Source organism: Barbus barbus, assembly GCF_936440315.1.
Source record: "Barbus barbus genome assembly, chromosome: 31".
Classification (NCBI taxonomy): domain Eukaryota; kingdom Metazoa; phylum Chordata; class Actinopteri; order Cypriniformes; family Cyprinidae; genus Barbus; species Barbus barbus.
In genome coordinates this window covers 2,039,688-2,056,418 of record NC_136759.1, presented here as the reverse complement: position 1 = coordinate 2,056,418, position 16,731 = coordinate 2,039,688, and the positions used below count along the sequence as shown (strand labels likewise).

Genomic DNA, 16,731 nt, shown 5'->3' with positions numbered 1-16,731 from the left:
CGGTTTAAGAACCTCTTCCCCCATCTCAGCTCAGTTTTGGCATCCAGATGTCAGTTTGCAGGAGTGTTGGGTGTGTCTCATATGGGTGGTCCTGTCTTAGTACAAAGCTTTTGTTAAAACGTTCAAAATGATGAGCTGTTTTTGCCCGTTGTATCTCTGATCATTCTTGATCTCTGACTCACTACCGGCTGCAGGAAACAGACCAAGTTCCCAAAGTTGTGCTGGGACATTGATTTATCTTGTAGCTTTTAAATAAATACTTCCAAAAGTGAAAACATCACAATAATCCACAAGTAATCCACACCACTCCAGTCCATCAGTTAATATCTTGAGAAGACACAAGCTGAAACAAATCCATCAAGAAGTTTTTAACATCAAACTGACGCTTCTGGACAAAATATAAGTGCATGATCCATCATAAGTGAAAAGGTCCATCTCCTGTTGTCTCTCACATGAAAATACAAGAACATATTTGTTCAGAGCTGTTTTGTCTTGTAAACCGTGCTTGATCTGTGCAGATTTCTCTCCTGATTCAGACCAGAACACTTTTTCACTGGAGGAAGCGTTATGTATAATTATGGATCTGTCTCAGTTTTTATCTTCTCCAGATGTTAACTGATGGACTGGAGTGGTGTGGATTATTGTGATGTTTTTATCAGACTCTCATTCTGACGGCACCCATTCACTGCAGAGCATCCACTGCTGAGCATTTTTAAATTCAAACCATTGGATGTAGTTAAAATATCTTCTATCCATTTTATTGATTTCTCCAGTGAAAAACATTAGAACTACTACTTTAACACTATAAATGATCTTTAGCTGTTTCATGTACGATTAATGTAATAAATATTGAGTGCATCAAATGAATGCACTGTAAATCTTTGGATAAAAGTGTCTGCCAAATGCTTAAATGTCAAATAAGCCAACTAGAACCTACTGAAATAAGCAAGCACACATCCCCCTGAATTTATTCAGTGACATCTTGTTTTTCCACCCCATGTAAAATCCTCCACAAAGATTAGATCTCCCTGGCAGTAACTAAATGAACTTCTCTAAAAACAGCCCCAGCCCGAGGCGCTTCAGGAAAGTATCTAGGTGTGGTTTCTATTCATGCCTTTTATTCCACAAATGCTCTGGTTCTGATTATTCCAGCACATAACGACAGAAAACACTCACGTGAATCATTTTCACACAAACTGCATGTGGTTTGTTTACAGGCTTTTTAATAGTATCATTCACAATCAAAATATTCCCTGAATCAAGCAAGATACAGCTATTGGGTTAAAATATAATGTGCTGCATCTAAAAATCTCATAAAAACTTAAGTAAGTCTTGACGTATTGTCAAGTATGGTGACCCATACTCCAAACCTCAGTCGTGGTATTGAGGGTGGAGAGAGCGCCGGACATTCACTCCCCCCACCTACAATCCCTGCCGGCTGGGGACTCAAACCCGCAACCTTTCGATTACGAGTCCATTTCTCTAACCATTAGGCCACAACTTCCCCTGTAATAAATGATAATTGCAGTGATTATTCAATAAACAACAATGTGGGTTAAATGCTGAATTCTATTCCTCTACCACAGACCAAAACAAACACACACTGATCATAAGCGTTCACGTCTTGAAGTCTATCTTCGTAGCACCATAACAAAAAAAGTACTGTGGCTGTACCATGGTACAGTGATTGTATCAGATGGTTAAATATATATTCCAGGGTTCCCCAAATGTTAAATAAAACATTTCACAGTGGAGATTGCAGAGAGAGAGAAAAAAAGTCATTCTAAGCATTATTTCTACATCATTCATGCAACTTTTTTTTTTTTCTGAAACATTTTAGTTGGACGTTCATATAATGCTTTTTAAATGTAACATTCAAAAGTAACATTTCCATAATGTTTGCAAAATGATAAAATGGAATGTTCACTTAATGTCTGAACATTAAATAACTGGACATTTTGAATGTTCAGAGAACAGTTAGGATCAGAAATAACGTTTTTGTAACTTAATGGGAACGCTTGAAAAATGCTCCTAGAACATATTTTTGTTAGCTGGGTATAGCCTATGTTGAGCATTTTACCTCTGCTGACTGTACCCTGGACCACAAAACAAGTCATAAGGGTCCATTAAAAATATTCATATATAGGACAATATTTGTCCGAGATACAACTCTTTGAAAATCTGGATTCTGAGGGTATATAAAAAAAAAAAATCTAAATATTGAGAAAATCGCCTTTAAAGTTGTCCAAATGAAGTTCTTAGCAATGCATATTACTAATCAAAAATGAAGTTTTGAGATATTTACGGTAAGAAATTAACAAAATATCTTTACTTAATATCTTAATGATTAATGAAAGAAAAATGTATAATTGTGACCTGCTCCAAATATACGTGTGCTACTGATGACTGCTTTTGTGCTCCAGCAGAGTCACATATGTGATGTAAGAATCATGTAGGAATCATAAACTTTTGTTGATTGCAGAGCTTATTTTCTGCAATAATCCAAAAGCCAATGGAAAGATCCTAAAGGGTTTTTGTCCAAGCAAACCAGGTTGATATGAACATACATTTTGTAGCTTTCCTGTAGCTCAAATAGTAGAGCATGGCGCTAGCAATGCCAAGATCATGGGTTCGATTCCCAGGAAAAGCAAGAGCTGATAAAATGTAGAAACTGTAACTTGAATGCAATGTAAGTCGCTTTGGATAAAAGCGTCTGCTAAATGCATAAATGTAAATGTACAAACATATATCATCACTACAGCAATCTAAACCCCCCAAAAACATGGTACTTTAGTGTAAGTGTTTCTCACGATGTGAAGTGTGAGGTGTATCTGTTGGTTGTGACTCTGTCTGTCTCCAGTGTGTTTCTTTGAGGATGTCCCATCAGGCTCTCCATGGGAGTCAGAGGCCTGCGGGAGGCGCTGCTGCTCTCTCCTCGGCTCAGGGTTTCAGAAGGCAGGCTGGAGTAAATTAGAGATGAAGAAATCTGAGAGCCACAATCTCCACAGCTGAAATCTCTTGTGCCGAATGACCCCAAACCCCTCCTTCAGTCTTCAGTGAGGAGTTTTCTCCATCCTTATCATTTGATTTGGCTTTCTTCTGTAAAGGAATAACAATAGAGGTTCAGTTTAACTACTACACAACCATGTCACACGGCAAGACACGGTAGACACCAGCAAGGAGAAGTGAATTTCTTAGAGAAAATAAAATCTTAGATTGTAGAGAAAATAAAAGCTGTCATAATGCTTGAGAAATAACATAGACTAAAATAAGCAAGCTTGGATTAGTTCATACATGATTGACGTCATTGTTTTCTGATCCCGAAGACTTTCCTGAGTCCTGGGATTAAAACAAAAGCAACAAGACAATCATCAGACAAAAGACAAAAATAAAAATCAAATGTATGCCACTGACAACAATGCAGCATATATATATTAAATATATTATATATCATACATGCATACAAAATCATAAAAATATTGTGTTGCTTGAAATTAAATCTACAATAAAATAAAGTAAACAAATATTACAAACATACACTAAATTTTACAGACATTAAAAAACTAATAAACTTAAAATGAATAAACTAATAAAAATGACAAAAAAACTAAATTGCTAAAAAAATTAAAATGAAAATACAAAAATAAAAACTAATTCAACATGAAAAAATATATAAAAGCATCTTGATACTAAAACAACACTGGTAAAGTGAAAAAAAATTCTTATTTTTGAATTATTGACTTTGTAAAACGAGTTGCAACATTTTCTTTGCATCTTATTCAGTAACCACCAGTTATGCAGGTTAACCAGGCGTTAAACCAGGCGTTAAACCAGGCGTTAAACCAGGCGTTAAACCAGGCGTTAAACCAGGCGTTAAACAAGTCTTAAATGGAAGGAACTGACGTCGAACATCACCTTTGTACTCTTCTTGTCTTTCTTCTTTTTCTCGTCCTTGTCTTTTTCACTTTTCTTCTTCTTCTTGTCATCTTCGCTGTCGGAGGAGGAGGATGAGGAGCTACTGTCAGATGATGAAGAGGAGCTGGACTCCTGAGGATGGAGGTCAAGAGGTCAGAAACGTTCTGGGTTCATGTATTTCTCATGTACTCGGTGTGAATATTTAATAAAGAGAGAGATTTTACTTTTAGATTTTTACCTTTTTCTTCTCATCATCGCTGTCAGAAGACGATGAGGAGCCACTTGATGATGAAGAATCCTTTAAGAAACGGGAGCAGAGCAGATATATATATCTATAAGCATATATATCAGCACATCTATAAGGCGATATATAATTTTTACATACATACATACATGCATACGGCCATACGCTATCTGGGTAGATGAAGATATACGTTTATAACATACATAAAAGCCTCACAGTAAAATATGTATATTTGCATATGTTAAATATATTCTATTATGATGATATTGTACATGTAACAACCAAATATGGCAACAATATGTATTTTATTTATATACGCAACTTTATATATTTGTATGGCATATATATATATATATTGTGACGAGTCGGCTGCCTCCCCCCTGTCCATCATCACCACCCCGTCCCATATTCGCCGCCCTTCACCAGGCTCCCGACAGGAGTGGGTGTGTGAGAGAGGAGGGGCGCTGAAACAGCCAGGGCTGGCGGCGTGTGATGAGGCGCACCTGACGTGAATAGAGCCTCGTCATCACCGCCACCGTTAAATGCCGAACGCGCCTCTCCTCGTGAGACCGGTCTCTTCCCGTGCATGCACGCTGGTGTCCTCGTGGGTCCAGGAAGGGAGCGTCGAGGAGGACTGCCGCACCCGTTAGGCGGCTGACGGGCTAGGATGCCGAGCCGCCGAGTCCCCCAGAAGTGCCGGGACCCCGAAGATGGACGAAGCCGCGCCAGAGACGCCGCCGCCACTCGCTCCCGGCCCCGAGAGGGGAGCGCGTGCGGCCACCGGACTCCGCCCCTTCCCTGGACCCTTCCCTTCTGAACACTACCTTCCTGCACAGCCCCGCAGCACGACGAGGACACCAGATCCCTGTTTATTTTGGACACTTTTCCCCCTTTGGACACTTTATTTTAATATATTGTTTAATAAAAACCTCTCCGAGGCTTGACGCCACGCCCACTGTGTCTGTCGTTGGCTCCTCCCGCCACAATATATATGTGTGTGTGTGTGTGTGTGTGTGTGTGTGTGTGTGTGTGTGTGTGTGTGTGTAAGTGAATTCCCACTTTCTAATAGGTTCATATACGTTTCTAACTCATATGACATAACGCTTCATATATGGAAATATATGAACATATATTACATTTAAGTATGGAAATCAATCTGCAACATGGTTTTCTTCTTGTCATCCTCACTGTCTGATGAAGAGGACGAACTGCATTCCTTCTGAGAGACAGAGGTGTCAAAAAAAATCTAAAATAGAATCATGTTTAGCAAAGTTCTGATTAATAAAGCTAATATTTTATTAGCGCGAGATGGAGATCTGTCACCTGCACACAGAGGAAAATCACTTTTACTAGTGAGTGTGTGTGAGCGGAAAAGCATGTTTTTACACACATAACTGGATGATTAATGAAGCGAGTTTTTCCTTCATGTGTCTGGGTTAATGACACAAACCTTCTTCTTTTTCTTTACTTACTTCTTTTTGTCTTTCTGTTTGTCGTCCGCTCCCTCGCCCTCGTCATCAGACACGTGACCGTCGTCCCTGACAGCAGTCAAATCCACATACTCCACAGGAAGTGCTGCACAGGCAGGAAGTCGCTTACATGAGTCATGTGACCACCATTAGACATCAATTCAGCCTGTTCTGAGTAACACAGGCTCCTCACATGCAGTGCTATTTTAAAAATATTAGGTTTTTTTAAATATATTTTTATTTTCGTTAATGTTTTATTAATTTAGTTTTTTGTAAGTACTTGTTTTTTGGATTCATTTCTAAATCATTTTTATTTTTTATTTCAGTTTTAGTTTTGGTTGTTTTAGTACATCAAGTTAAACTAAATGAAAATGAGAAATGCTTTTCTTGGCAACTAGCTGAAATAAAACAAGTTTAAATTCTATTTTATTTCATTTGATTTCACCTAATGTCTGTTTTATTTGAAGAAATATTTTTAAGTATATTTTAAATTATTTTATTCAAAGTAAATTTATGGTTTTAGGTTTAACCCTGCATAAACGTTTAAATCAACACAATTCCATGACTCATCACTAGACAATTATTAATAAAATAAAATTAATTTCCCTTATATTACTAAAGAACGTTACATGTGGATTTTGTGACAAGACATGACCTTTTACAGATATACATATATACATATATATATATATATATATATATATATATATATATACACACACTTTTTTTACTTTTTGGTTTTAATAATAATAACCATGATTAAATGTTTAGGTTAACATTTCCATGATTTCCATAATTATATTACTAAACTAACCTAAACTAAACTAAACTAAACTAAACTAAACTAAACGGTCTAAAAATAAAATAAATATTATTTTCTTACTAAAGAACTTTCCATGAAACTTTGAGGATATGATTAATTTTTATGACTTTTCCAAACCATAAAAACACAATTTCCAAAACTTAATGACTGTGTCAGTCCTGGTAAAAGTAATAAATCTTGCTTTCTCCACCCAGATTCCGGGTCAAAGAATCTAAACAGGGTTAAACTACACTCAAATCTGCACAAATAAATAAACAGAGACTAACGCGCTCACCAGATGAAGATGCATCTTCTGTGAGCTTTCCATCCTCCTGTTTGAGCTCAAGCTCCTGACAGACAGAAGATGAGCTGCATGAGTTCCTCTGACACTCACTCACACAATCAGATCAAACTGAGACTTCAGCTGATGTCTGTCCTGTTTCTTACCTTCTTATCTTTCTCTGCTTCTGATGCCGAGTCGCCTCCTGAATCCTGGAAGTCATAATGAGCTCAATCAGTGAATTTGATTTTTGAACTAGTTTCCAGTCATTGAGAAAAGTGAGTCGGTGGCGGACAATATCAGACTTTACTTCATGACTATAATGACTGCTGTGACTCACTTTTTGAGACTTTCTTCCTTTCTTCGACACACTGACAGATTAACTTCGCTTAAACGTTAGCATGAAATCTAATAAGTCCCGTTTATTTTGGAGTTATTGTCTCAAGTTGACTGTAAGGAATTTTTGCCTGCATTTAATAAAAAACACATGAAGCCTGATGATTTCTAGAACTTTTCAAGCTTTTTAGCAGCATGTACCTTCTTCTTTCCCCTTTTCTTCTTCTTCTCGTCGTCACTGGATCTGTCAGAGGAAGAACTGCTCGATTCCTGAAAGAGAGAAGAGATGCTTAACTTTCATTAAATAATATAGACACTTCTTTCCGAGACAGGATATAAAAAATAAAATTGGTTGTGAATTTTTATCTCACAATTCAGACTTTTTTCTCACAATTTAGAGAAAAACTTGCATTGCAAGATATAAACTTGCAATTATGAAAATAAATACCACTAGTTTTTTTTTTAGATTTTGAATGAAGTTTTATTTTGTATTTTCCATTTTCATTTTAGTTTAAGTTTTAGTAATATTGTTGTTTTTTCCCATTATTTTTATTTTTTGTTTAAAGAAATTTAAATTTAAAAATGTTTTAATTAAATAATTTTTTATTTTTAATAAATAAAACAAGTTTACATTTGAGAATTGTGAGATATAAAAACTCACTGAGATAAAAAGTCATAATTACCTTTTTAAATTTTTTTTATTACATGGCAGAAAAAAGTAATTATGGGATGTAAACTTAAAATAAAATAAATAAAAAGTCAGAATATTGTTTTTTTTTAAAGTTTTATTCTGTGGGAATAAAAACGAACTTCCATAAAACAACAAATCCAACACACTGCTGTACCTTCTTTTTCTTCTTCTTCTTGATCTTCTTCCTTTTCTTTTTCTTCTGCTTGTGGTCATCCTCACTGTCTGAAGAGGAAGATGAGCTTTCAGAGGAAGAAGATGAGCTGGAATCCTAAGAAATACAGAAGATGCAGAGATTTCAAATTCCAGACAGATACTGTGAAAATAAAACACTTTTACACCTCTGCGCTTCATACCTTCTTCTTCTTCATCTTCTTTTTCTTTTTTTCTTATCCTTCTTCTGCTTCTTTTTCTTTTTGTTCTTTTTCTTTTTTTCATTCTCACTGTCTGAAGTGATTGCAGCTGCATCCTGGGAAAAATTAAGCAAAATTAATCAATCAAAATGTATGAACTAAAAAGCGAGCAAACAAAAACTGAGGCAATCAACAAAATGTGAGACATTATCCAGAAAATAAAAGTAAGGTCATTTAAATAGTACAGCAGAGACAGTCTTAATGAACAGGAGAAATTACATTGTCTTTCTTCTTTTTCTTCTCCTCGTCTCCTTTAGTTTCTCCTGTAGGAGTTAATTCAGCAGCATTTCCCTCCAGACCTGAAAAAAAAAGAAAAAAAGTCACGAACTTATCATGACCACTGGGAAAAAGACAAGATGATCAGCGGAACGAGCAGTTCTTCCACACAACAAAAGAATACAATAACTGAAATAAAACAAAACAAAACACAAAATAAAACAAAAAATTAAAATAAAATCCCAATACCTAGAAAACTCCAATAAAATAAAATAAAATAATATCTCTATCCCAATAATATATATATATAAATTGTTGAATGCCTTACTTTTATTTTATATAAAATATATATATGCACTGTGCAGAAAGCACAGCCAAACTCTGTATGCAAAGAGCTAAATTTCCTCATGCATCACATATTTCAGGCTTTTAAGTGAATGTTTGTCTATCTTAGGCCTAAAACTCACAGGTGTTTCATAGAGTAAAATTACCACCGGAGTCACACACACACACACACACACACACACACACACACGCACACACACGCACACACACAGAAACACCTGTCATCTGATCCGTCTTACCTGTTTTTGTGAGAATCCCCGGTTCTGCAGTCTTGCTGATTTTAATTTTCTTCTGTTTTTTCTTTTCATCCTGTTGAGGAGAATGCGTGAGAAAATAAATTTGGGAGTGTGACCCAGATAAGTCATGAAGATGTAAATGTTGTTTTGTGGTAAACACAAATATTTCATAATTAGGACAGCAGCTATGAGACACACTCTACAAATCCTGTTTTACACAAGCGAGCTGTGACGGTTATTCAGCACGCCGTGACTCAGACAACTTTCCTTCCTCTGCAGGAAAACAGCGGTAAATAAACGGCCTTTATTTAAAGTTCAGCCGAAAGTCAAAACTCTGTCTTCATTTACACACGCTGTTCCAAACCTGCATGACTTTCTTTCTTTGGTTGAATGCAAAAACAAGATGTTTAGTAGAACGAGCTGTTCTTGCACTCAACAGGAGTATACAATGACCAGTAGCTGTCCAGCTCAAAGCAAAACTAATTAAATAAAACAGAAAATAATAAAAAAAAAAAAAATAATTTTTTTATATATATATATATAAAATATAAAACACTATACACTAAAATGAAATATAACTTTATCCTTATTCACTAAAATAAAATAAAATTTACCATCCACTAAATTACAATAAATAATTTTCACTATTCACTAAAATAAAATACCTATACCTAGCCAATAAACTAAAATAAAATCCCTATCCACTAAACTAAAAAACAATAAATCCCCATCACTATCCATTAAAATAAAACAAAATTCCCTTGCAAATAAAATAAAATAAATCCCTATCCACTTTTACTGCATGGAAAGACCACCACAATCATTCTGCTAAACAAATCCATTTGTTTTAAACTGAAGAACAAAAGTCATGAATTTGAAACAACATGAGCACAACATTTTTTGGAGGTGAACTATGTACCAATCATCAAAAGAATGCAAATCAGTCTAGAAACTGGTTAAACACTCTTACTTTCAAAAAACAATCAAAGCAAAGCTGAAGTTCCCCATATAACCACAGGTGATGTAGTGTGTGTGTGTGTTTATGAATGTTAAAAGCATATTTGGTGAACTCTGTCGCTCTGATTGGCAGTGTTGTAGAGCACAGGTGCGTTCTAGGTTATGTTTAACATCAGAGAGTACAAATCTCTACACTAAAACACAGCAGATTGTGACACTTTCAGCTCCTCAGTACGTGTGAGAAATACAGATTACCCAAGCACTTTAAGCCCTAGATTTCCACTTACCATAGTAAATCACAGGACAGCAAAACCATACTGTAACATGTGCACTATTTGCCACACTTCAAAGATAATTAAATGTGCAAAATTTATTAAACTTATTAATCTGCTCACCTCGCTGCTGTCACTGTCTGAGGATGAAGAGGAAGATGATGATGATGATGAGTTGGAGGAAGATGAGCTGGACTTCTGTGTGAGGAAGTGACAGAGTTATTGCACAACCCGGATACAAACCTGCAAGAACTTGTTACTGATAGTTGTCATATTTTTCTGTGGGTGTGCATGTTTGTTATACCCTCCGGCCCTTTTCCCTAATTGCATAAGAAGGGAATTCTTCTCTTTAAATGTTGAAAAAAATAACTTGTGAGGAATGCATTTTGAAAACCTCATAAAATGGTCTAATAATCATGCTTTTTTTCTCTGTTTTGTACTCAAACGCACGTATTATTCTGGGATTAATAAACATGCAATAAAACATTCCTTTGTCTGTCAAATATCAATTACATTTATGCATTTAGCAGATGCTTCATTTCAAAGCGATATACAAAACAGGAACAAAAGCAAGTTGTCAATATCTACACAGTTCCTGCTCTGAAATTAATATACAGTAAAAGGTTCATTTGTGTGCTCATTAAGCTCTAATTAAGCAGGTGGAATGAGTGAAATGCAGCAGGGTTCGCTACTGGGCCCTTTCTTGTTTCGTACCTTGCTTCGTTTCTTCTTCAGCTTTTTCTTCTTCTTCTTTTTGTCTTTTTCACTCACTGTCAGAGGAAGATGCAGAGCTGTCACATGACCAGGGGTCATTCTGGAAAGGAAGAATTGTGGATTAATATACTTTCACAGTGGATGTAAAGGGAAAAATAAATTTACGTAATTGTGAACCATCTAAGAACAACGCTTTATTAAACTTTCCTACCTTTCCATCCTTCACACCTGGAACTTTTGGATCGATGTCACACACTATCACGCAACAGGCCACACCCCCTTCCTCCAGTTCAGAGTTCATCTATCTATCTATCTATCTATCTATCTATCTATCTATCTATCTATCTATCTATCTATCTATCTATCTATCTATCTATCTATCTATCTATCTATCTGTCTGTCTGTCTGTCTGTCTGTCTGTCTGTCTGTCTGTCTATCTATCTATCTATCTATCTATCTATCTATCTATCATTTAGAGGTTAATCTTGCAGATGTAAATTTTCTTCTTTCTTGTTTTAATTCAAATTTTGTAAAAACATCACAATAAAGATGAAACACTTTGTGCCTTAAAGCAACAAGCAAAAAGGTTTACATTATTCTGCCTTTAAAGATTACTTAGTCAGCACATTATAAATAGGCTACTTGTAAATATAGGTCAAACATTACTTAACATCTACAACATTTAAATGCATACAATAGTAAAATCTTGCATTATAAATATAATATAATATAATATTTTATCTGTGTGCCAAAGCAGAAGTGATTTGACAACTAATTTATATAGGCTATATTGATTAAGAAAAATCAAGTTAAAACTCTCTCAGTGTAAATTAATGGCATACAACATCAATGTAGGTCATTGGTCGAGTAGTTGAAAAAGTTTAATAAGTTCAAACTGCATCAAAAAGTTATAATTAAAAAACGCTGTCTACAAACAAATAAAGAGAAGCATTGCAGATAGTCAATTCCTCTTTCCTTTAAATTCATTTTGTCATTCATTTGATTTGACAGATTTTTACAAGGTTAAATTACCTGAAAGCTGCCTTGACTCCATCTGCTCGTCCACCGAGTCTGACCACAGCTGACCACGGACAGGTGCTTTTAGACCTGCGGGGAGGGGACCCTGCTCATGAATATTAATTAAACCCTGACGTTCGCTTTGCGAATCTAACTTCAAACTGTTGAATTAAACATAGTTTTATTACTATTAATAAACCTATGAGCCTGGAGACTGCAAGCACCACGTTAGCTCTATTACATGTGAAGTAAGCTTTTACAGAAACTTGCACACTGGCAAGACCTGCACTTCCTCATTTTCTAGAGCCGTTTGTCATTTGGTTTTAATACACTAAACCCTTTCAGTAGCACTTGATCTTATTTGTAACAGTGAGTTATGATTTTTCTCACGCCCTTTGTAAGCACTGAGAGGGTGTGTGTTTGTTTTTTCCTCCTATAGTCTCTCTTTTGTCTGCAAACAGGCATAAAAAGTTCAATGCTGATTTGACAGTGATTGTAAGCTGTTTTTACATGTAAACACACCTCTAATACATTCTTACAGGCTTAAAATATGTCTAGTTTTGCGAGTAGTTTTTAGAATCCTACTACCCTTACGAATATTACCAAGGTTTTATTGTTGTAAAAGTGTAATAACCATGTTTTGTTTTTGGCGTATTGATTACCATTTGGATAACCACAGTTGTACTACAAATACCATGGTTAAAAGCAAAACCATGGTTAATTTGCGGCTACTTTGGTTTAAATAGTTACCATATTTTTTTCTTTTTCTTTTTGGTAAAACCATGGTTAATATTCGTAAGCCTTAAGGCTATAGCCAAGGATTAAGGCATTGATATTGATTAAGATGTTTAAAGGAGTTTTTTTTAGGTGAACTATTCCTAAAACAGTAAACAGTAGACCCTATGTCAAACAGTCACAAACTCAGCCTCTGTGGCTCCCTCCGATCACCACCAGAGGGAACCCTCACCTGAGTAGTAACTCTGTCATTTGGACTTCATTTCCCATCACACCCCGTACCTGAGACTGATTACCTGCACAGGTGTTCCCCATTGATTGGTCTATTTAATCTGCTCAACCCTTGCTCTCATTGCGAAGTCTTGTTCTTGCCATGCAGACATTTCTGAGCGTTTATCCCGTGTTTGATTTCCTGTTGCCGACCTGGACTGTTTACCCGTTTATGATAGAACTCTGCTTTCCTAATCTGACTCTGCCTGCCTTGCTGATCTGTTTTGTTATCTGTCTGCCGCCTGCCCAGACCTCTAGCCCGAACTCTGTTTATGATTCTGCCCTGCCTACGTGGTACCTGACGCCTGTGATTGACCTATGCTTGTATGACCATTCTTGTGTGATAATAAAGCTGCACATGGATCTTAAAGACAAACAGAATGCATTATGCAATGAAAAACAATTCAAACTAAAGTCCTATGACTGTCACGCAGGGGTGAATGGATGATCAGCCAATTCGGTCTGATATTACTTGGATTCTAGTGCTAAAAGCATTATGGATCATATTATGCAGCATCATATATAGTTTCTGCTTACATGTAAATAATAAAACCTGACATAATGCACATAAAGAGGATGGTTCCCGCCCGGTGTAAAACTGCTGACTCAAGGTGACTCGGAAATCATCAGGCTCTGTGTCACGATGCCATGCTTTTCCATGATGTTACAAAGCAACTTGTGCAACTGAAACCCTTATGCTGCGTTATTACAGTTTAAATGCCTCTCATTTATATGTATTTAAATGTGTGGGCTGATGTATTACCTTTGAGAATCCAGTGATTTCAGGATCTGGTCAAGTCTCACATGAAAAGAAAACAAATTATATTTACATTATTAGTAATACATGCTTTGCAGGATATTGTTGTTCAGTGTTTAAAATACACAATAAAACACTAGCTTACTAATTAATACTGTGCTGTTTAGACACAGTATGCATTATATGCAACAGTAAGGCTGTATCCAGAATAGCAAAGTACCATAGTATTTCTGCAATATATAGTATACTGTGGACAGTTTGTATACTGCCAAAATGTACTGCATGCAATTAGAGCATGCACTCTGCAAAATATTGTATCCCACAATGCAATGCACCCCCATTTCCAGCGTGATGAATGAATCTCAGCCTCAGGTTGGCCATTATTTATGGAAATATTTAATATTATATTATATTATTTGCATTTTAATTCAATTTTGTGCAAAATGATAACACTTTCACAGTCATATCAAATATTTGATTGCATCATGGTCTTTCATTTGTCAAGTCAAATACTATTCTTATTTGTATAAAAATATGGTATAATTAATAATAATAATAATACTTAACAAAAATATAATTGTTTTTATTTATTTAGCATATTTTTAGCTTAAATAACAACAACAACAATAATAACAAATTAATTAATTAATGACAACAACAATTATTATTTTATTTATTTATTTATTATTTTATTTGGCATATTTTAGCTTATAATAGTAATAATAATAATAATTAATAAAGCTTAATAAAATACATTTTAAATAATTTTATTTTTATTACTTTTTTATTTTTAATTAGCATATTACACACTTTTTTAACTTACAAAATAATATTACTACTACTACTACTACTACTACTAATAATAATAATAGTAATGATTGTTTTTATGTCATTGTATTATTTCTTATTATCTTTATATAAGCAGTCTGAAATGCCCTGAAAAGCTAATCATGTTGCATTGTGGGTTTCAGTATTTTATATATGTAATAGGTCACCTGGTATTCTGTGTGTGCAATAATTGTGCATATTGTGCTTATTATTCATACTGTATACACTATATATATAGATTATGTTATGTTATTCTTAGCCAGAGAAGACACTCCACTGAAGACAGAGGTGAGGAAGCTCCTGTTTTTGGCTGACACTGATTAGTGTCTCGTGTGGCTCCTCCTGTGGCATTCTGGGAATGAAATATCATGCTGAGATATTGTGTATCAGGTATTGTCCTTAAACGCTTCCCCAGGATCATTTCCAAGAGCTGGTGAGTGGATTACGTGTTCATCTCTCTCTCTGTGGGAATCTGATGAGTTTCCAGAAACCAGCGCTCTGTGATTTCCATTCCTTCATGCGGCTCGGTGCAGGTTATCATGTTAGTTCAGCTTAACCAGGACTGAGTAGAGAGCAGAGACAAGTGAAGGGCCGTGAGGGACAATAACACACTGATGCGCTGTGCTTTACTGTTGCTGTGTGCTTGAGATTTGTGCTTGATTTTAAAAACGGATTATTGCATTTCAGTACCAAAATAAACGATATAGGACTGGGCAATTCATAGCTTAACAACAACGACACACAAAAAGCTACAAAAACAAAGCATTATGCAATAATAATAATAATAACTATTATTGTTATTATTATTATTATTATCACTACGGTTTTTACACAAGCCATGACTAAATAATTATAAGAAAGAAAAAAATGCTAATATCATAGTTGTCCTTATACAACGTATTTTAAATGATTTTTTACAGTGTATTTAAATAATAATAATAATTATTGTTATTAGTACATGTAGTTTATGTAAAAGTTATTTCATTTTGTTATATATTTATTTTTTATAAGCTATAAAAATATGCTTTAATAACAATACTGTTGTCATTCTATTTGTTTTTGCTTAAAGAATTATTATCATTATAGTATATTTTTATTGCTTATAGCTTATAATAAATATAATTATTTCAACTCATTATTTCATATAATCTTTAAAGTGCTGGCCAAAATCATTAGAACACTAGTATTTTCAGCAACTAAAAATGGTTTTAAGTCCGTTATTTCTATCTTTTGCTGTAGTGTGTCAGTAGGAAACATCAGTTTACATTTCCAAATATTCATTTAGCCATTAATAGTAATAATCCAGTGAGACACACAGAGATCTGATCATCATCCAGTCTGTCTGGAAAGACATGAAGAAACTGAGACAGACTAAATCCAGAAGAACTGTGTCTCCAAGACGCTTCAAGAAACCTCCTGCAAAGCTCCAGTGCTGTTAAAAGTGTAAAAATGCTGTAAAATGAGGATGCTGTCAAAAATAATGTCAGAAATAGATTTCCTTTATCAATGAACTTCTATTAACTAAATGAAATCAGGAGCATCCTTTGTTTAAAGCAGCTTTTGTCCTCGGTGCACTTGAGCAGAGTTTCTCAGGAGCTTTGCAGGAGGTTTCTTGAAGCGTCTTGGAGACACAGTTCTTCTGGATTTAGTCTGTCTCAGTTTGTTCTGTTTCTTCATGTCATTCCAGACAGACTGGATGATGATCAGATCACATCTCTGTGTGGAGCACAAAAGTCTAACTGGATTAAACAAATAATGGCATAATGGCAAAATGAATGTTTGGAAATGTAAACTGATAATTCCTACTGACACACTACAGCAAAAGATAGAAATGACTGACTTAAAACCATTTTTAGCTGCTGCAAGTATTGCTCTAATCATTTTGGCCAGCATTGTATATATAAGTGGTCTGAAATGCCTTGAAAATGGTGCCATATCTGAGCTCATGGCATGGCATTGTGGGACTGCTAACTGGAAGTGCACCCTTGATGGCTCAGATGATGATTGAGATGCGCTGTATTCCCAGCCATCGCTCCATGTGTTCTTCAGCAGCAGGTGTGGCGACCTCACAGCTGAAGGATGCTGGGGCCGTTGCCAAGGGAACAGATGTTGAGAACAACTGCTGGACCAAACACGCCGCGTGCTGCGAGGAAGAGAGGGAGGGGTTCAGATGAGTGTGAGTGTGTGTGTGTGTGTGTGTGTGTGAGACGAATCTCTGAAACGACTGTGGAATTCTG

The 16,731-nt window shown here is 35.5% G+C and overlaps 1 protein-coding gene across 1 annotated transcript; it reads right to left on the bottom strand.

The window, feature by feature from the left end:
* Window positions 1-2,806: 2,806 nt before the first annotated feature.
* On the bottom strand, window positions 2,807-12,275 carry LOC306851228 (uncharacterized protein; the record flags this gene model as incomplete). The annotated part of the gene is made up of 17 exons (XM_079387392.1): window positions 11,099-12,275; window positions 10,888-10,987; window positions 10,297-10,371; window positions 8,948-9,017; window positions 8,367-8,446; window positions 8,139-8,203; window positions 7,892-7,997; window positions 7,248-7,316; window positions 6,878-6,922; window positions 6,726-6,780; window positions 5,632-5,734; window positions 5,348-5,378; window positions 4,309-4,329; window positions 4,154-4,213; window positions 3,916-4,047; window positions 3,040-3,099; window positions 2,807-2,986 (listed from the first exon to the last, which is right to left on the bottom strand). Exons 1-17 carry the CDS (start codon window positions 11,104-11,106, stop codon window positions 2,807-2,809), a joined length of 1,260 nt encoding a protein of 419 aa, XP_079243518.1. The 5' UTR covers window positions 11,107-12,275.
* Window positions 12,276-16,731: the final 4,456 nt, after the last annotated feature.